This window comes from Limulus polyphemus, unplaced genomic scaffold, assembly GCF_000517525.1.
Source record: "Limulus polyphemus unplaced genomic scaffold, Limulus_polyphemus-2.1.2 Scaffold4069, whole genome shotgun sequence".
Taxonomy (NCBI): domain Eukaryota; kingdom Metazoa; phylum Arthropoda; class Merostomata; order Xiphosura; family Limulidae; genus Limulus; species Limulus polyphemus.
In genome coordinates, this window is record NW_013669679.1 from 28,142 (window position 1) to 50,140 (window position 21,999).

At 33.0% G+C, this 21,999-nt stretch overlaps 1 protein-coding gene across 6 annotated transcripts in view; it reads left to right on the plus strand.

Moving 5' to 3' along the window:
* The window catches only part of LOC106470535 (cytospin-A-like), a 68,115-nt gene that overhangs the window by 22,199 nt on the left and 23,917 nt on the right, over positions 1-21,999 (plus strand). For 4 of the 6 annotated variants that reach the window (XM_022399140.1, XM_022399142.1, XM_022399139.1 and 1 more), the window contains exons 2-8: positions 8,181-8,894; positions 10,126-10,359; positions 13,058-13,278; positions 13,987-14,248; positions 14,929-15,195; positions 18,032-18,220; positions 19,623-19,871. In XM_022399140.1, coding sequence (XP_022254848.1) covers positions 8,229-8,894; positions 10,126-10,359; positions 13,058-13,278; positions 13,987-14,248; positions 14,929-15,195; positions 18,032-18,220; positions 19,623-19,871 — 2,088 coding nt within the window. In that variant the 5' untranslated portion in view covers positions 8,181-8,228. Of the gene's footprint in view, positions 1-4,320; positions 4,340-6,110; positions 6,131-8,180; positions 8,895-10,125; positions 10,360-13,057; positions 13,279-13,986; positions 14,249-14,928; positions 15,196-18,031; positions 18,221-19,622; positions 19,872-21,999 lie in introns of those variants that run through there. The other 2 variants (XM_022399144.1, XM_022399143.1) reach the window with 2 other exon arrangements.

Genomic DNA, 21,999 nt, shown 5'->3' on the forward strand with positions numbered 1-21,999 from the left:
ATAAACTAATCAGTAGTTAATTGAATAGAGTTGTTTAAACATTTGTTTAACAACAAGTAAGAAGCTTGGAATGGTCTTTTCTTTCATTAGGGGGTGTGTCTATGAGCCAGACTAGTTTTGGAGAATTCCACTCCTCATTAGTGACTCTGGACACTTCCACCAATGAAACTTCAGACCAAACTTAGCCTTTATAGTAGAGAGGTATCGAAAAGCGAAATGGTGTATTTAAGTGTTTTACAGTCACAAAAAAAAGAAACCTATCATTTTATAAGTATTTGAAGAACTTGTAGCATTCTGCCAAAATTTAATTATTCGTAATCAGTAGTTAGTTTTAATGACTAGTTGGTAATTATACCAGTTACTGAAACAACAAATTTAGTTTCAGAATATAGAGACTAGACATGGTTATCAAGAATGTGTACTCAGGTTTCTTGATAACCCTTAAGTATTTCACTCAGATTTCCAAGTTCACACACATAAACTGCATCATTTGGGTATTTTCATGCACTGACATTTTGGTCCACACACATGAAAAACTAGGAAAATGCATTAATCATGGTGTTTTAATGCTGTTCCCATCTTCAGAGTAATCACCAACATCGAAAACATTTACGTGCCGAGGTGGGTGTTAGGTATAGGTACATTATAAATTGGCTTGACCCACGTAAGCTGTAGCTGAACTGATGGATGTTATACGGTTTCCTGTCTGTGAAGAGACCTCAGTCACACAAGTATCAATGAAATGAGGGAGTGCAAAAAGACTGATTTGCATATTCATGGGTGAACTGTCAATGGGTCATGTCCAATTAGTTCAGCCTTCGTATGTACACAGTTTTCAGTCAAAAGAAACACAACTTTAATAGGATTATCAAGGAGCTTGTTTGTAAGACATTCAGTAATTGACTGGAGCTGTTACTTGTTACACTTTGAAGTTGAGTGGCAATCAGGAACCAGCCCCACTGTTAGACGAAAGGATATCTACTCGGACTTGTAATTATTACATAATGATCACGATATCTACCTGGACTTGTAATTATTACATAATGATCACAATATCTACTCGGACTTGTAATTATTACATAATGATCATGATATTTACCCGGACTTGTAATTATTACATAATGATCATATCTACTCGGACTTGTAATTATTACATAATGATCACGATATCTACTCCGACCTGTAATTATTACATAATGATCACAATATCTACTCGGACCTGTAATTATTACATAATGATCACGATATCTACTCGGACCTGTAATTATTACATAATGATCACGATATCTACTCAGGACCTGTAATTATTACATAATGATCACGATATCTACTTGGACCTGTAATTATTACATAATGATCACGATATCTACTCAGACCTGTAATTATTACATAATGATCACGATATCTACTCAGACCTGTAATTATTACATAATGATCACGATATCTAATCGGACCTGTAATTATTACATAATGATCATGATATCTACTCCAACCTGTAATTATTACATAATGATCACGATATCTACTCGGGCCCCCCAGTAGCACAGCGGTATGTTTGCGGACTTACAACGCTAGAATCCAGGTTTCGATACCCGTGGTGGGCAGAGCACAGATAGCCCAATGTGTAGCTTTGTGCTTAACTTCAAAACAAACAATATCTACTCGGACTTGTAATTATTACATAATGATCACGATATCTACTCGGACTTGTAATTATTACATAATGATCACAATATCTACTCGGGCCTGTAATTATTACATAATGATCACGATATCTACTTGGACCTGTAATTATTACATAATGATCACCCACACTTGTTTTAAAGTGGTGAAAATTGACAACTTCTACCAATTTCAGAGTGAATTTTGTCACACTAATGATTTGCGTGTTCACCTTCAAATTTCAAGTCTTTACCCTCAGAATTTGAAATGCAAAGGTATTTCATCCACAGTACTGAAATCCTATGGAAAACCTGTGCACTAGTCATGATAATAAGCAACGTTGTAAACTCGGCAATCTACTTTGTGTGCATGAATATTGATAATATTAGCTGAAGAACACGTTTATGTTTCCTTACTAAAAATCATAAACAATTTGTTTGAATTAAACTTATTAAACAAGATTTGTCATTTATACATTGTATCACATAGTCAGTTAAACATAAAAATAAACATTTCCCTGTGTCTCATTAATTTACCACAAAATACCAGAGAAAACCATGTTTTAGGATATTAAGAACTCTTGGTTGCCTTGGCCTTGAACCTTGGACCTTATTGTCAGTTAAACATAAAAATAAACATTTCCCTGTGTCTCATTAATTTACCACAAAATACCAGAGAAAACCATGTTTTAGGATGTTAAGAACTCTTCGTTGCCTTGGCCTTGAACCCTGGACCTTCCGTTTACAATAGTGTTTTGAGACAAATGTTCTTACCAACTCAACTACTATGTCACAAATCCCAAGCAGCTAACTCTCTACCTTCACTGTTACATAATTCTCTAAAATACGTCAAAACCCACCATCTTTAAGAAACCAAAACACAGTGTAGCACCTCCATACTGGAAACACCAGTTCAAATACTGAGCTAAGCACATACATTATACATCGTTGGTTCAGCTGTTGTTGATACGCCATCTACTAATCCTTAGTTGAGTAACATACCAAAGTGAAATCTAACCTGACCAGAGCTTCAAACGTGATGTTCAGCTCCGTGTTCTGAGATTAATACTCTTACCAAGTGAGCGACTGTGGCTGAAGTCCTATGCAAGTAACTTGTCATCTTACCCATTGCTGAATTTCTAAAAAATCAAAGTATATGTGGATATTTTGAGAGCTGCTGTTTTAGGTTTATTTCCCAGCCTAATAGTATATTTAATTGATGACTAATTGTAGAGTATCCCTAGTAGACTCATTATACCAGAATTATTGCAGAAATATTTAGTAAAATCGTATGTAGTAGTAGCGTATTGCCACTACTGACGTGTGCTAAGATATTTTATTCTACCTCTTTTAAGTTCCACTTTAGATTTGTTTGAACTTAATTCTGGATTGGAGAACTCATAATAAGCCTGTCATAACAGGAGAATTCGTAATCAGCCTGTCATAACAGGAGAATTCGTAATCAGCCTGTCATAACAGGAGAGTTTGTAATCAGCCTGTCATAACAGGAGAATTTGTAATCAGCCTCTCATGTTCGGAGAACTCATAATAAGCATATCATAACAGGAGAATTCATAATAAGCCTGTCATAGTTTGAGAACTCGTAATAAGTCTGTCATGGCTGGAGAACTCATGATAAGACTGTGCGAGAACTCCTGATAAGTCTGTCGTGGTGGAGCAGCATTGTTGTCCGATACAAAAAACAGCTCCATTTTGTTTAGAATAGCTGTGCAGTATCTGGGATCTAGTTAACTTATTTTTGTAACCAACTGTACATGGTGATCAACTGTACGTGGTAGATGTGTGAAACATGGACAGTACGTCCAGAACAAAAAGTGATAACCAGATACAACCACATGATGGTGGTGGGAGTTTTAAAGAGTAGGTGGATTGTATTAGCCACATGGCCTGATTCTAGAAATATTGTGTGGGATAAAGATCACTTTTCATAGAACCTTCAACATGTGTATTCCAGAAGCATGCTCATGTGTTGGTAAATTAAAAGGTATTGGATCAAACTGAACTTAATGCTAATCACTATTTTATTTATATATATATATATTTGTGTATGTGTGTAGTATATTATTTTATAAATATGAAATCTACTTATTGAATCAATAGCTCAATTTTGGATTATTTCTAAAAATAAACATGGTCGTTCAGTACTAATTATTTTTAACTTTGTTGGACTGTTTCATTATTCTAAATAGTTTTAATTTGTGGATGTGTGTGTATAAGTGGGAGGGTGATTTTTTATTATTTTTAGATATGTATGTAAGAAAATGGTTTCACGTTTATAATTTTCCAAACTAGTAGGTGAGTTATTTTTGATATATTTTTGGTTAACTCTAAGGTGTTCTTAACTTCCTGTTCTGTGTTTGCACTTTAACTGTAGTTGTGATAAGCAGTTTTTAATGTTGTAATTTGTGACATGTATGCATCATGGTCTAATGACCTTGGCAAAGGCACATTTACTTAAAAGGTTGGTGTTATGTGTGGTATTTATAAAAAGGTTGGTGTTATGCGTGGTATTTATAAAAAGGTTGGTGTTGTGTGTGGTAGTTATCAAAAGGTTGGTGTTGCAACACCAACCTTTTTATAACTATGTGTGGTAGTTATAAAAAGGTTGGTGTTGTGTGTGGTAGTTATCAAAAGGTTGGTGTTGCAGTTATAAAAAGGTTGGTGTTGTGTGTGGTAGTTATATAAAGGTTGATGTTATGTGTGGTAGTTATAAAAAGGTTGGTGTTATGTGTGTGGTAGTTATAAAAAGGTTGGTGTTAAGTGTGGTAGTTATAAAAAGGTTGGTGTTGTGTGTGGTAGTTATAAAAAGGTTGGTGTTATGTGTGGTAGTTATAAAAAGATTAGTGTTGTGTGTGGTATTTATAAAAAGGTTGGTGTTATGTGTGGTAGTTATAAAAAGGTTGGTGTTATGTGTGGTAGTTATAAAAAGGTTGGTGTTATGTGTGGTAGTTATAAAAAGGTTGATGTTGTGTGTGGTAGTTATAAAAAGGTTGGTGTTATGTGTGGTATTTATAAAAAGATTGGTGTTATGTGTGGTAGTTATAAAAAGGTTGGTGTTGTGTGTGGTATTTATAAAAAGGTTAGTGTTATGTGTGGTAGTTAAATAAAAGCTCCAGTTACAAGAAAATGTAAATAGCATTTACTGATAGCACTGGTGTCAGCAATTACCTGTACCTCTACATACTTTACTACTGTAGAGCAACTGATGAACTGTAAAATTTAATTATTCAAATCTGTTTATGTTCACAAAGGTAAACTGTAATAAACAAGTATTAAATGACAAAGAAATGGGACATTAAAAATAGTTATGTTTTTTTTGCTAAGTTTTGATAAGATGCATATTGTATGTTACAATAGGTAGAATTAAAAATTCAGGCCCTAAACTTACGAATCATTCGTAGGTGATTTATATTTTCACATTACTGTTGGAGCTTGTATTTTCAGTACGTTTGACATGTATTCAAGATCTTTAGAACTTGTCGTATACTGTTGTTTAACCCTTACATGTTGGTATAAATACTTAGCCATAACACAATGATAGTAATCTACCTATTTAAGCAATGTATCTTGTTCACTTTTCTTCTGATTTGCATACAAATAGATATATGTCCAGATAATGTTCATGAAATTCTAGGCCTGGTGGTTAGAACACTTGACTTGCAATCTGAAGGTCACAAGTTTGACTCCTGTCCCCGAATATGCTCACTTTTTCGGTCGTGGGGGCATTATATTGTGACAGTCAATGTCACTATTCATTGGTAGAGTAGCCCCAAGGGTTTTGCCTTCCCTCTAGTGGATCATTTGTGAATTAGAAATGGCTAGTGCAGATATCCCTCAAGTTGCTTTGAGAGAAATTCCAAAAAGATAACAAACATGAACTTGTATGGTTATCTTGGTAGATTGGTGCACTTTGTTTATTAGTTGGAGTTAAAAACTTGTACTCTTGGTTTTGAAATTGCTATAAACTGTGTACGCTTGATCCTAACTGCATGTAAAATATATCGTATGAGTTTAAAGCTTGTTATAATATGCATGTCAATATGTGTTATGGAAACAACAGAAGGCATAGTTGTTCATACAGATTGTTATCTGTATTATATATATATATATATATATATATATGTATGTGTGTGTATAAGAACAGTTATGTAAGCACAGTTTTTAAAAATTTTACTTCTATAAAAGAAAATGAAAAATCTTGATGGCATCATCACAAGGTGGAAACTAGTCAGTGGATGTGACAAAACAATTTTATCGTGATTGTACATGTAGTTCTAGATAAAAATCTCAAAACCTTGTGTATACAAGTACGTGTACTTATAAAATAGGAACTGGGTATTAAATTGTGGAGTGACGCTCTAACATCTGTCCGTCAAACAACAACAACAAAATACAGTAGATTAGACCAACATCTACTTCAAAAAGATAGATTCAATACATATATACAGGTTTGTTGTCTTCAGATACTTCTGCAGGTACTCTTTATATTAAACTTTGTTGTTATTTTTGTAATTTTTTTCCATTATGTGAAGAAACTTCTCACAAAGAGAAGTCAATTTTTATACACGTGCACCAGCTGTTGTGGATCACGTCTGTAGGTATGTGTATGTAATTCTTATTTCAAGATAGATCTGGAATGTATTCATACATCATGCATGTATACTGCAACTGTACTGTTTACTTTAGTATAATAAACTAAAAAATTAGTTGTGTGATGAGGTTTTTTTTTCTCAGGGTGTAAGGTATTAAAGTATAGGGACTGCCAGAAACTCGGTTTCTCAACGGATGTGTAGATTTACAACCTATAAAAAAAAAAGTTATGTTAAAAACCATGTGTGGTTAAATTAGGATTATTGGTTGTTGTTTTTTAATAATAGTATAGAGAAACTGATAATTATAAAATACACGTAAGGATAATAACATGGCAGTAAGTTATCAAACAATTGCTGTAATTAGAAATTACCCATTACTTGTGAGATAAGCTGTGTTTCAGTTAACCTACATGTACATGTATCATACATGGCATGGGATGGGCTGCTATTACTGATATAATGTTAACATAATCATTAGCATAGTGTTTGCCAGTCCATATAACATTCACCAATTTGAAAGAAACAAAAACCTGTATTGATTTAAAAAAATAAATGCAAAGCATGGGATATGCTTCTGACCATCAACTGACTAATGAGTTATATGATTTATAGGATTTAGTGTAAAGTCCATCATATTACATTCAACAGTATGTTTGCATTATTCAATAAAAATGATTGATTAAAAGTTATATATTTATATAAATTGTGTCTGTGTACACACATATTCAAAACATTTATCTTCAAAGAAAATGTATTAATAACCTTAAGACGTAAATTTTCTCTTTTTTAAGTTGCATGTATCTTTATTTTCAAGAAAAATGTTTTACCTATAACTGGTTTAGGGATTAAATTCTCCAGTAGACTTAGTCTTTCTTTTTTTTTTTAAATTCACCTTCAAAGTCTTGAACATCAGTATAGAACTTGTGTGTTCTATTCAGGGCAAGAGGTTTTAATTGTTTTTTCGTGATCCTCTGAAACGTTTTTTCATTATATCTTAAGGTTTCATCTCCTTATCAGTGATTAGTGCTAGCGAGAAAGATGCTAAGGTTGTCATGAATATGTAAGTATCCTGGTTTAATTATATTTGTTCATTTCAAAAGCTTCCTTCCCTCCAGTGCATGTATTGATCATTAGGAAGGAAATGCCTGGTTCTATACAAGTTTTACTGCTTTCAAGGTCAGTATGTTATTTGAATACTGACAGCAAAAATGTGTGTGGGTTTATTGTTGAACAGAAAAAATACAAAACAGGGCAGCTAGGCATGAAGAAGTGGAGCTTAAGTGGAACATAACTACCTATGGCATTGGAAATTCACTACAAGTCTGAAACACATACAATGTTCGAATTTGAAGGAATTTTTTTTTATATATGCATGTTATTCACCTACATGGTTCATCTGTAATAAGAGTTGCATTTAGAAAATATACTAAAAATTATATAATTTTTTGAATTGCTGTAAAATGCTCAAAGTTTAGTTATATCAACAGTATTTTCTAAGTTTGTATAATGAAGGCAGTAAGTTTGTTTTAAGGTGTGTTGATACTTTAATGTGACCTAAAATGTTCTCACATGTATCACATTTATATTCTCAAGACAATTTGCATTTCTCTCTCTCTCTCTTTTTTTTTTTCTTAAAAAGAAATGTTTTTAATGAAATATTATATATATATATATATGTATATCTTGGAAGTGTTATAGTTTTAAGTTTGCTCAGCTTGGACAAGGTAACATGTAGGTTTATTTGACCAGGAAGAATAGTCAAAAACGAAGCTCTATGAAGTTCAGACTGAATGTGTCCACTACGAAACGTAATGATTCCAAAGTTTTCAGAATAATCTACTTAATATACATAATAAGTTTCAATGATGGTGAGTTTAAGTATGTTCTTTTTTTTACCTTTTTGTAGGCATTACTTGTTCACTGTTGGTGAACAAACTGAGATTTTCACAGTATAATGAAGAACACTCAAAAATCCAGCACAATGAAAAAAGAAAATACAGCAACCAGTTCCTCATCTAAAGGATCTAAAACACCCTCTTCTGGTGGAAGTTACGGCACTGGACGTTCAAGTGAAACTCCTAGAGCTGGAGTAGAGAGGAGTGCAACAACAGGCTCTTTAGTTGGAAATCGTAAAACCTCGTCTTCTCAGAAACATAGCAATAAAACACTTGCTGGTAGCCAGGACAGTTTGACATCTTCGCAGGTCGCTCACACCAAAAGAAAGATATCCGTTCCAGTTAAATCTTCCAGTCAGGCTGTTCTGGGGAGCCAGAAAGGGAAGGGTGATACTGTTCCAATTAAGTCAGTTAACAAAGAAAACATCCAGACACCTAATAGTGGACCATCAGAGCAGAAAAGTAGCAACAGAAAGATTCCTAGTGGGAACATGCGTCGGGCATTTAGCAAGGACAGCATTGATTCCAGTGGAAACAGAGAACGAGAAAAGGAAAATCTAGGAGGATCCCGACTCAAGAGTAAGAAGTCTAGCATCGAAGTTACAGTCAGTCTTCTTGAGAAGGAGAAGAATAAATTAAAGCATCAGGTATCAGAACTTGTGCGAAACGCTGAGGGGAAAAAAGTGGAAATAGCTGCATTAAAGATGGAAAATAAGCGACTCAAGGTATATAAAACCAGTGCCATTTAAACTTGTAGAAAATGAAGGTAGTGTATTCAAGTATCGTAGGTTAAATTCCCTCACCAGATTTGTATTGCAAGAACTGAAAATTTTTTAATACTATACTACATATTTCTACATTCAGTCTCAAAATACTGAATGTAGCATTTAAAATTTTTACTTTAATTTTTTTTTTGGCTGAAATGCATGTAAATGTATGATTAAAAAAAATTTTTGTTATTGTTATTGATTTAGTGCAAACAGTGATAAAGATGCTTAAATTTTAAAATCGTTTTACCTCTAAGGTTTTTAGTAGTCATATAATTCAGTGACATGTTGAGTTTTTCTAACATGTTACTGTCGAAAAAGGTTTTCCAGGTGTTGAGCTTATGTACATGTAAACATTTTATATTGCATATTTACATAATTTTCATGTATTTAGTGTAAGAGCAATATAACGAAGAAGAGATGTAAAGCCAACCATAGTGATGTCCAAAACTAGGAGCAGTAGGTTTTATGAATAATAATAGATTAAATTAATTTGTAAATGAAATAAAATTTGATTATTTTAGCCATTAGATTGTATAAGATATAATGGACTCAAACTTATGTTTTCCTTTGTCCATATATTTAAACAGAATTTTCAGATTAATTTGAATATGATCAAGTATGGTTGGAAACAAGTTACTATGCCAGTCATGACGACGAGATGTAGCATACATTTAGATGTTACTCATAATAGTTTATGAAAAAAATAATGTTCTAAACCAAGTGTCGTGTAGTTTTTAACATATTACTACTAACCCTAAAATTCCAATATTTTACTTTTAAGCCTAAAATCCTAATTTAATGTCATTTAATGTCAAACATTTTACAAAGAAAGTTTGAGAAATATTCATATACTTACAAGTGTAAGGAGTAGAGGTTAATGCCCAGTTTTATTATCTATCTGTAAAATAAAATGAGTCTTAACATCATACAGTTTTACTAGTGTGTGCAGTATTACCAGAATAAAGTGTCACTTTAACACAAATTATATGCAGTAATATCACTGGAACATTACAAACCGTGTTAGCTGTAACCATACTTCCTAGAGTGACTGATATTTTTTGAACTTTTGTTATCAAGCTTTTCTTCACTTTCCCATAATTTGTTTTAATATTCTCTGATGAGCTCACTATTACATTCAGCAAGAGTTGTAGATAACATGATTTATTTAAACTGTTTCTTCCATCAGGAACAAAATAAAGAAATTAGAGACCATCATCTTTACCAAGAAACGGAGGCCCTTCAAGCAGAAAATAGATCTTTAAAGGAGCGTCTAGTGGAGATGGGTGCCCCTCTTGATCAGGTGACCTTGTCAGACAGTGAGAAGGAACAGCTTCTTCTGAGGAGGTCAGTCTCTGGATCACTGGCCAGTTTAGAAGTTGAGAGTTTGAGAAAAGACGACAGTACAGTAGGTTCAGATCAGGTATAAATGTATAACTTGTACTAAATTACTGTTGCAAATAATACTTCAATGTTAATGTGTAAATGACTCAACCTTTTGTTTGTCTTGGTAGTAAAGTATTTTGATCATCTAATTCTGTAATAGATATATTTGATATGATATTTAAACCTTATGTTTCTATTAAATTGTGTTGGGAGAATTACTCTTTCTCTAAGGAACAAATAAAAATGTTGGGATAATTACTGTGTTATTTCTCCAAGAAGCAAATAAAAATGTTGGGAGAATTACTGTGTTATTTCTCCAAGAAACAAATAAAAATGTTGGGAGAATTACTGTGTTATTTCTCCAAGAAACAAATAAAAATGTTGGGATAATTACTGTGTTATTTCTTCAAGAAGCAAATAAAAATGTTGGGAGAATTACTGTGTTATTTCTCCAAGAAACAAATAAAAATGTTGGGATAATTACTGTGTTATTTCTTCCAAGAAACAAATTAAAATGTTGGGAGAATTACTGTGTAATTTCTCCAAGAAGCAAATAAAGATGTTGGGAGAATTACTGTGTTATTTCTCCAAGGAACAAATAAAAATATTGGGAGAATTACTGTGTTATTTCTCCAAGGAACAAATAAAAATATTGGGAGAATTACTGTGTTATTTCTCCAAGGAACAAATAAAAATATTGGGAGAATTACTGTGTTATTTCTGCAAGGAACAAATAAAAATGTTGGGAGAATTACTGTGTTATTTCTCCAAGGAACAAATAAAAATGTAGTAGTGAACAATATGATATTACTGTTTATTAAAAGTCAAAGAATAATATAGTGTTAAATTTTTCTTGTTATACATGTACATATTGTATAAAAAATCAGAGTGAGAGAAGAATTTTCTGTCATCTCAGATTATCAGTCTGATACTGTATATGAATCATTTTGACATCCTAAAGGGTATGAACAAAATTTCACTGATGCTATAACATGGAAATTATTTTTAATTCTAAGGCTCGAGTTACATCTTTATCATGGAGAACTTTGCTTAAAGTGAGTCTGCCTAACCTACATGTAGTTGAGCAGAGGTTTTTAGACCAGCTGGCTCTCTTCCTTAGTATTGGTACCACCACCATTTTGCTATGATGGGATTAGATGGTGAAGAATATTTCATATATTGTTAGTTGTGTTTGTCAGAAATTGTTTTTTATTAATCCTTACAAGTTTCTTGTTTTCACACAGTGCAAGTTCAGTTCTTTAGCTGCACATTTAGCTTGAACTAGTTTTGTGGCAGGCTTTTCTTTCACAGTTTTTTTGAATGTAGATGGTATGAAACAAATGAAACACATTGATATTGAAGCTGTTCAGACACAGTTGATAGCTCAAACAATAAGTCATACACGGTGCTAAGATTGATCAAGAATTGGAGCAACTGAATTTTTTTTCAGCAACCCCATAAACATTGACCTCACTTTGTTGTCTCTTTTCATGACTTGAGATACAGTTTCAAAGTGAAAATGCCTGGAAGTTATCCCAGATAGCATATACTATGCTATATGAGCTCACAACTGATTTCAAAAACGAACCCAGTTGCTACTTCCCTTATTGTATCAGCAGCTGCCTATTCCAGCTTATGGTTCAAACAGTACCAAACTATCATGTTTGGATACTTCTTTGTAGTAGAACTAGTTATGCCAGAGTTTTTGCCAGGGCATAACACTAGCACTGTCATTTGCAAATGCCACAAGATTTCTAAAATCATCTAAATTCTACCTTTTGAGACATTTAGTCACACAGTCCACAATAGTTAAAGCTCTCTGATCCAAAAGTTCAGTCAAGTAAAGAAACCTGAAGCGAGATTCATCCTCCTTTGAGTTTTTGATTTGTCACTAAGAATTGATATCATTCCATCAATCTAGCGTATCTGAGTATTGGCCTTTCAGTGCATTTTAGAAAAAAGATATGGTCTATAATGTTTAGCACCGAATTGCAAACGTAGACCGATTCCAGGATCAACATAGTGTGTGTAATTCCATTAAATTAGGATGATCGGAATATGTTCTGTCTTTTTTTTTAGCAATGCAACTTATCATTTCCATAATCTTCACAGTTGTTCACCCTCTGATTTTGTAATATTGTCAACCACTTTTTAAAAAGCTGAGATTTCTGCTCCTGTTGATAGTTGTTCCATTAAATGATGAGTAATTAAATCTTCGAGATCATTTATTTTCTTTATCAGTTTTGGCTTTTGGCAAGATTTATCGGGAAGAGCAAAAAAGATCATACCATTCTATTGCTATGGAAACTCCTTGACGTTTGAATACTGACAGAGATGAAGTTTTGCTTCAGTTAACACTTCCAAGATTTTCATCGCAGCAAGAGGACTAAGGGTAGTCCTTCTTGTCCACATATAAGTTGATCAGACTTCTGGATAGCTAGCCTTTGGCTGTTGATCAGAAGCAAATACTTCATTGTTTGTTGTCACTACGGTAGCCATTTCATTGCGTACATCTCCAGGAAGAACTTGGTGTGCTTTTGTGTTTGCAGTCGCGGTCATTGAAAATTTATTGTTTTCTTCATCAGCATTTTAATTTCCATTTTGTTCCAGCTTGACTCCTCTACAGATTGTGTAAAACTACATATTTTAATGGCTTCACAGGTTACCAAACTATTGTTGATCTAGATTTCACTAAGCTACCTCTATTTGCTCTTATAGTCACAACTTGCTTTCAGACAAGTCCAGTTCCAGGAGCCTCTGAACAAGACACACTCAAATCCAGAGGGGTATGTAGTCCCGATCAAGAGTCAGAATCTGGAGAAGCTTCCGGAGTTACCCTTCCTCCTCCAGGACGTCCTTTGGCTGAGTGGGATAAGATGAGCAGTAGTAGCATCAGCGAGATGTCATTATCTTGCTTGCAGGATCGTATCATGCAGATGGAAGAAACACACTACAGGTATCTATATAACTTGATGACTTCCAATCAGAACCACGGAAAAAAAAAAGGATTCTCATTCAGAAAAAGAAATATTTTGTATTACGACAACAATATAACTATATCTTCCTTTTAGCACTGCTGTCATAAGCATAGGAATTTAATAAAAACGTTTGTGTGAATTAAAAGAATGATATATTTAAGTATTTAAACCATTTATGAGTGTTTGTGGACACTTATGAAAATACATTATTTTCAAGAGTTTATTTCAGTTTTATATAATGAATACTATACTTCTCCATGTAAAATCTTTTGGTTATTATGTCTTTTAATCTATTTGTATTCTGTATAAAGGTTTTCTTAATGTCACCACATCTGATATTGACATCACTACAGTTGTTATCATTTGAGCTTCTGGTAAAAATAAAATAAGGGATTATTAATTATAATTCCTTAGTTAAGTTATTAAACTTAAATTTTTATTGATAGGCCTAACAAAAGTAGTTTGAAGTAGAAATTAATATTGCGCTAACACAACTTTTTTATTTGATTTTAAGACACAGTTCAGGATAGGAGAATATGAATACAGGTGTGCGTATTAAAAAGAAAACGGCTACAGAGAAAGAAAATGAAACATTTTGATATGTAATGACTTAGCCAAACTTTACTTTCTTTATAACTGAATGATATTATGATTACTTGATTACTCCCTATCTCTTGATCATATAGCACCAGTGAAGAACTACAGGCCACCCTGCAGGAGCTGACTGATCTACAGGATCAGGTCACAGAACTCCAGCTGGAAAATGAACAGATGAGGAGTGAGAAAGCTGTATTGCTCGAGTCACTGTGTTCCCAAACGGAGAAGCTTGAAGACTACCGAGAACAAGTGGAACATTTCAAACCACTGCTTTTTAGGTTGTACGAAGAAGGTGCGGAAACTGCTCAGAGTGCTTCGGAGAGAGAGGAACACATTTTGGTGCTTCTGAAGGTAATCTGCACTTGTTATTTTTTTAAGATTAGAAATTGAAGTTATCTAAATATTTGAGTAAAAAAAATTGTGTTTTATGCTTTGTCCAAAGCCTGATGTGAAGGTAAAAACATTTGAAATAATTAGTATGCAACATTTATCAAACTATAGCAGATATATTTATATTCACACTTTATGAACTAACGAAAAGAAATAATTTAAAGAATTTTATTGATGAAAATTCCTAGACTCCATTTTTTTCCTCTGTAATGTATCTACTAGTAATGAACTACTATTTTTAAAAGTTTCTCTTCAGATTTTTGTATGATTTTAAATTAGTTGCCTTATTTATGAGGAAAGCTTCGCAAAAGTATTTTGGTTCTTAATTGATTTATTTGGATTTGTTTGTTGGGGGAAAAAAGTTTTGAAACATAATTTTGTTCCTGCTTACTTATGATGCATTACAAGTAACATGATTAACATTAATTTTAAGAATTCTCTTGGCACAGTTGACAAATTCTATAGAGCAGCATTTGGAGAAATAAAGGCCTCTATTCTGTTGGCCTAAGAAGAGAAATTAAATACAATGGCAAGAATTTAGTTGTACTGTCTTTGTTTAAAATACTTGGAATAACCTGTTGTAACGTTATATCTGTTAAATCTGAGTTTTATTAACTTTGTAGATGTGATTATACTTCCAGAAAACTCATGCTCAAGTCGAAAGGTTGATGGCAGAAAAAGAAGAACTGACAACGGCTCTCCAAGCAGCCAAAGAGGAAGCACAGGAGCATCAGAGAGAAAGAGAGGTGCTTCATGACCGACTTCGACTACTTAGTTCTACAGTAGAGAGTGTGAGATCTGACAAACAGCTTCTGGACACGCAGCTCTCAGAAAGTCTGGAGCAGCTGGCGGCCAAACAAATAGAAATCGATCAACTTAAGCTACAACTAGAAAGTCAGCAACAAAAAGTAAGAATGAGAACCTCTACACACTTTGATAACCATCACATACACTTGGGAATTTGTAAAGAGAAAGGTTGTATCTCTAGGACTTCATTGTTGTATGTTTGGCCTGATATGATTCATCAAAGTAAATATTTTGGAATATTGAGTTACGTTTACTCCTTGCCAATGGTGAATGTCATAAAGCCAGTATTCAGTCAATATAATACTTCCCTATATACAATTTGTTGATATAAAACTTTTAAATTGCCTAAATGAAGAATATATCTTTATTTACCTGTACTGTACAAACTAAAAACGGGTATTTTAATGTTTTTTAGGATAGAATACATCTTTATGCCCAGCTTATTAGAAGCTGGTGTCTTGTGATATGACTCAACTGATTCACCAAAATTTATTTACTTTTAAAATAATTTTTCTTTATTGAGAACTATGGCATAGTAATAATAAAATTTGTTGAATCAGTACCAAAATGTATAGTATTCTGTTTCTAACAATCATGGTTTGATTATAGCAAAATTCTTAAAGAACTGGTGACATTAGAAAATAACTTTGTAAAAGTTTAAGCAGTCATAATTTCATTATTGTTGTTACGTATCTGTTCATATAGAATTGTAAAAACTAGAGTTAGGCTAAGGTTAGGCATTCTGAGTTCTGATTTGTATAAATAGATTGAGCTCATAGAGGCCAGAGTTAGGCTAAGGTGAGGCATTGTGAGCCCTGGTTTGTATAAAAAGATTGAGCTCATAGAGGCCAGAGATGGGTCAAGGTGAGGCATTGTTAACCCTGGTTTGTATAAAAAGATTGAGCTGATATAGGCCAGAGATGGGATAAGGTGAGGCATTGTGAGCCCTGGTTTGTATAAAAAGATTAAGCTGATAGAGGCCAGAGATGGGATAAGGTGAGGCATTGTGAGCCCTGCTTTGTGTAAAAAGATTGAGCTGATAGAGGCCAGAGATGGGCCAAGGTGAGGCATTGTGAGCCCTGGTTTGTATAAAAAGATTGAGCTGATAGAGGCCAGAGATGGGATAAGGTGAGGCATTGTGAGCCCTGGTTTGTATAAAAAGATTGAGCTGATAGAGGCCAGAGATGGGCCAAGGTGAGGCATTGTGAGCCCTGGTTTGTATGAGAGAACTGATCTGATAGTTTTTGAATTTCTGTTATGCAAGAAAATTTAGTATGTATTTCAACCCATGAAAAACAGAAAATTTTAATTGAAATATGAATTTACAAAGATTCTGCAGAAGCTTTCAAGTGGAATGTTTTTGGATTTAAACCCAAGTTATCAAAAGAATAAAGTAAATTTGTACACTTTAAACCAAAGCATTACAAAACCTAGGGCCTTGTTGTTATTGTTGTTTTTTTCCCAGTGACCTTGAAGTTGCTCTGTATGCTGCTATAATGAACAAGATGTTTGTTGTATACTTAAGTTGAAATGGCCTTGAAGAATGAAGAGGGGGAAAATGTGCTAAGCTATAGAGATGCTTTCAAGAATCAAGTTGAACGTATACATGTTAACTTTGCTGCCATAGAACTCTATATATTATTTTTATTAAAGAAGCATTACGTAAGAGACACTTAACATTTCTTTTTTTTTTTTTTTGTTATTTTCAAGTTCTCCAACATGTTTGCTAAATTAGGCATTTGACCCATTAATAGCAAATAAAAATGTGAATTTAACATTTATACTTTGTAAATTGTAAAATTAGATTATAACTGAAAAATGTGCAAGTCTGTACAAAATTACCTGTCATATTGCTATTACATGATAGTGCTCTAATGCAGTAGGATGTACCATAAAACACAGCTAAATTAACATACTTATGGCTTCATAATTGTCAAGAAAAAGCTACTTTGCTTCTCAGGAACAACAGCTGAACAAAAGAATGGCTAAACTGTTTAGTAAGAGGTATATAAATCTAACATAATCTCAAAAGCATAATTACTGGTCTTCATGTTTTGGTTTGGGACCAATCACCAGTTTTTGTCTATGGAAAAGTTCAGTAACAGTGTTTAAAAATTACAGTTGACATAAGAATCTTCAGTAGTAAACACACCTACCCATTATTTTCCATGTGTGATTGGGCTTTGTTTAACATTTAACTGATTTGATAGCAAGCTAAAATACCTTCAGTTGAAAGGAAGTTTCCAGTTATTGTACTATATTACTTCCAGGTCATCAACATCAACTTCTCATGAATGGATTACTAAAGTTAACTGACATTGTTTGAAGTGTACTATTAACGTGTTTCTCATGAATGGATTACTAAGGTTAACTGACAGTGTTTGAAGTGTACGTTTTTATTAACGTTTTTCTCATGAATGGATTACTAAAGTCAACTGACATTGTTTGAAGTGTATGTTTCTATTACCATGTTTCTCATAAATGAATTACTAAAGTCAACTGACAGTGCTTGAAGTGTACGTTTCTATTAACGTGTTTCTCATGAATGGATTACTAAAGTCAACTGACAGTGTTTGAAGTGTACGTTTCTATTAACGTGTTTCTCGTAAATGGATTACTAAAGTCAACTGACAGTGTTTGAAGTGTACGTTTCTATTACCATGTTTCTCATAAATGAATTACTAAAGTCAACTGACAGTGCTTGAAGTGTACGTTTCTATTAACATGTTTCTCATAAATGGATTACTAAAGTCAACTGACTTGTCACATGCAGTTCCAGAAGACTTGGTAAATCTGCCCTTGATACACATGCCACTTCTTGTTTATGATTCTTATAAATGTATTTTTAGCAAAAGATTTAACATACATACTTAACTATAAAAGTAGACATTTCATTTGAATGCATTTTCATCTCATATCAGAATTTGAACAACTTAGGTACGAGAGCTTCATCGTGAAAGAGATGCAAATGCCACCTCCGAGCTTGATGCCATGCTAAGAGAGGCAAGAAAAGATAAAGGAGAAGTAGAGGAGAAGGCAATGAAGTTACAGGAACAGTTAGCTCTGAGTCAGAGAGAAACAGTGAGAGTAAAGGAACAACTATTTCAGCTACAGGAAGAAACTATGGTAAGGAAGGCTAAGTAAGGTCTCGGAGTATTTACAGTTATCTTCAACCTGTTTCTTTATTTATTACGCCCAACTTATCCAATTTGGTGTATAATTCTGAGAATCTAATCAGCATAACCAAAAACTTGAATTATGCAAATATCTGATGATAAAGTCAGTTAAAATTAAAAAAATTAATAATCAAATATGCTAACTTTGGCCAGGTCATGAGCAATAAGTTTTATGGCTGAAAAATTAAACTGATTACCCATGAGCACCGATTGGTCAATCAAAATTTGTGTCTTCAGTTATTACTATTTTGGTTTATTCCAATTATCTAAGTTTCTTGTGAGAATAACTGATTAATTACCAAACTAGTAAACGTGGGATCATGCACTTTTTCAGAGTCATTTGAATTCAAATTAAACAATAATATAGCTTGGGACTGAGCTATTGCTAAAGTATGGATCAGACTGTAAATAGTAGGGTTCATGGTTTCTGTCCCTTTGCCACAAAAATGTACTTTGCTCTCTGAAGCCATGAGTGCATCATAAGAGTGATAGTCAAATCTCATTATTTGATTAGAGTTACCCCAAAGGTTGGCGGTGGGTTCTGTTGACTAGCTGTCTTCCCTCTTGTTTATTAGTTGAAAGTTAAAGATGGCTAATGGAGGTAACATTTGCTTTTCTTGAATTTCTGAAACAGATGAGGCAATAAAGTAGGGTCTTTTATGAAAAGGTAAAAATATTTTTCAGCTCTAAGAGATACCACCTTTTTTTTTTTCATTGCAACCTTTTTCTGAACCCAGGGCTCGAGTTAACTTTAAATTGTTTTGTGGCATTCTTATCATTTTACATATTCTTGACATCACCAGTGTTGAGAAGTGGTAACATAAGTAACATGCTCACTAAGCTGGGTGATAAGGGTAGTATTTTATAGGTAATTGATAGTTTACAATTTTGTCTCGTTACATTTGCTTTCATCTTCAAGTCTTCACATGGCAACAACATGAAAAGATCATCACGTCACATGAGATACTAGATTAGTGAGCATGTTTTTTTTTTATGTGATGGTATATATATTTTATTGCCAAACTCCAGAAATTAATTCCATGTGTGATTTGCAACTTTGTATTGTTCTAGCTTTTTTCTTCTTCTTTCCTTTTGACATATTTGTAACAAGATCCTATATAAAATAGTGAAGAGAATCTTTTTTTCCTTCTGACTATTGATAAACTCTTAAAGGAAAGTAATCGTTTTTTTCTTTTAATTTTAAAATAATTTTTTGGTAACATGAATATGAATTTCAATTTAGTTTTAGATAATGAGAAATGGTTTAGTAATGTTCTCCAGGATTAATAAAATATGACTTTGATCCTATACATATTAGTCTTGTGTTCATTAAACATTGTATGTTATTAAAGGTAATAAAGAACAATGCCAAGAAGGAAGTTTCTGACTTAAAGTACAAAGCAGAACAGTTAGAAGCCGATAAAACAACAGTCCAGAAACGATACGATCAGGCAGAGTTGAAGTGCCAGCGCTACCTTGAGGATAAACGCGAGTTAAAAACAACAATCAGCGAACTGCAGAAGTCCTTAAATGAAACCCAAAGCCAGTTGGAAGAGCTGAAGAAAATGTTTGATGAAACTAAGCACAAACATGAAACAGAAGTAAGTTAATGTTTCGTAAAATCTGGAAAGTAGAAGTTTATGAAAAAAGTGTTTTTGTAGCAAATGCACAAATCAAAATTTTTTTAAGTATTTGATATCATCACATTTGAATACCTTTAGAAACAGATAATCTAGCTGCAGATTAATGATTCTCTAATAGAATGAATTTACAGTTTTATTTTAAATAACTTAGTCCTTGCTCATGAAAAGATAATTAACCTTTTGATTTATTGGCAGCAGCATTACACGTCTAGTCTGTTCCATGTTTTGAAGCCACAAAACAAAATGCATCTCCAATGTGTGTTTTAATATTTTGGAATTTGTTTTATTAACATTTGTATTATAATTTAATTTTTATTCCATATAATGCATTTAGTTATATTTTAACATTTTGTTTTCTAATGTTTTTTTCTGTATTTACTTATTTTTTACACCATTTTCAAAGAATATTGTGCGTGTATACACACACACACACACACAGGGTTGAGTATATTAAAAATTCTTTTTAAAATCATCCCACTGTTACAGTCAGTATTGCCATATCCTGTGATGCTTTATCTGATGACCATGCATCTTGACAGAAGCTCAGTAGCTTAACTTTAGTTGCAAAAGTTTGTCATGTCCAAAGCACTACACTCCTCCCTGATGCTTTCCATTATCCATCTATTTTATGGAGACATCTGTTTCCCAGTGCCAATTCCAAGAGTTTGATTGTATAAAACTCTATAGGTACTACATTTGACAACTTTACCAGATTGTCTTCATATGGAATAGCATGGAAACCCCTTTTATTCTCCAGCTGCTTGAGATATACAGCAGTTGAGCTGTAGTTATGACTAGAAACCTTGTCTTGATGAACTTGTACCATGTTGGCCTCATTTCTAGAAATCATTCTTGATTATATTGCATACTGTTTCCTAAGATACATGGATGACTTTTGTCATTGACTTTTATGCTACTGGATTCTCATGTATTACAAGAAGCTGTGCTTTGCTTACCACAGCTGGGGATGACTTGATGCAGGTCTTTTTCTGGATGGTTCTGGTGACCAAAATTGATTCATATTCTTTGGTTTTCCAGTGCCTTTAACTCTCTCAACACGGGCTCAGTCAATTTGACTGACCAGGCACTCTTTGTACTCGTTTAAAGTCTATAGATTTAATACTTAACTTTCAATACCTTTGTTTTGGTTAATATTATAAGTCTTTCACATTCAAAAAAATCTTATTTTTAGTGAAGTATTTTTAATAAATAAAATAAAGATTTGTCCAAGAATATATTGAGTATTTGTTTTGAATAGTCCATGTGCAAAGTAATTTTCATATTAAAATTAAAAATACTTTTCCTCATTTCAAAAATCTCATATTTCCTTTGTGTAATTCCTAAAACTTCCTAAATGTTTTTCAACCTTTTTTTTTCAGTAAAACTTTCTAGTTAATCTGTTATTTTTTCTACCCTATCTCAAAATGGAATCGGTCCATTCGACTAACCTTGTAACCACTAAAAATAAATCTAAATTACCATTTTTTTCTCTCTAGAATGATTTCATATTGTAACATGAAACTGCGTTGATTTATTCTAAGTTCGTAACAGTATACATTTATTTATAATTAAGTTTTATTGCCCTTTTGAACCGTGTCTCACTACTATCTGCACAATTATAAGTTGTAACTCACTTAGGAAATGTGAAGATCACATTATACTAACGAATTACATTAACCATGAGCTGCTCGCATGTGTGCCTTATGAAACTTTTTTTATAATATTATTATTTATTTTACCTAATCTAATCTTAACAAACCTTAAAGGATCCTTATTTTTACATTTTAGTTACTTTTATAACTATACATGAAGAATAAACACGAAAAGCAAGAAATAAAATACTTAACAAATTTTCTTTATGTTGATTGTTGAAGAGACTTAACCCTAATTATTATATACTATAGATAGTAACACACTTAATAATTTTTATTTAATTAAATAATGCACCAAACAGTATAGACTAATAAAATGCAAAAAAGTAGACAAATTCCTTTACCTCTCAAAATTTTCTCCAAAATGGCCAGTGGTTAGGGCGCTCGACTCACAAACTGAGGGTCGTGATTTTCGAATCCATGTACCACCAAAC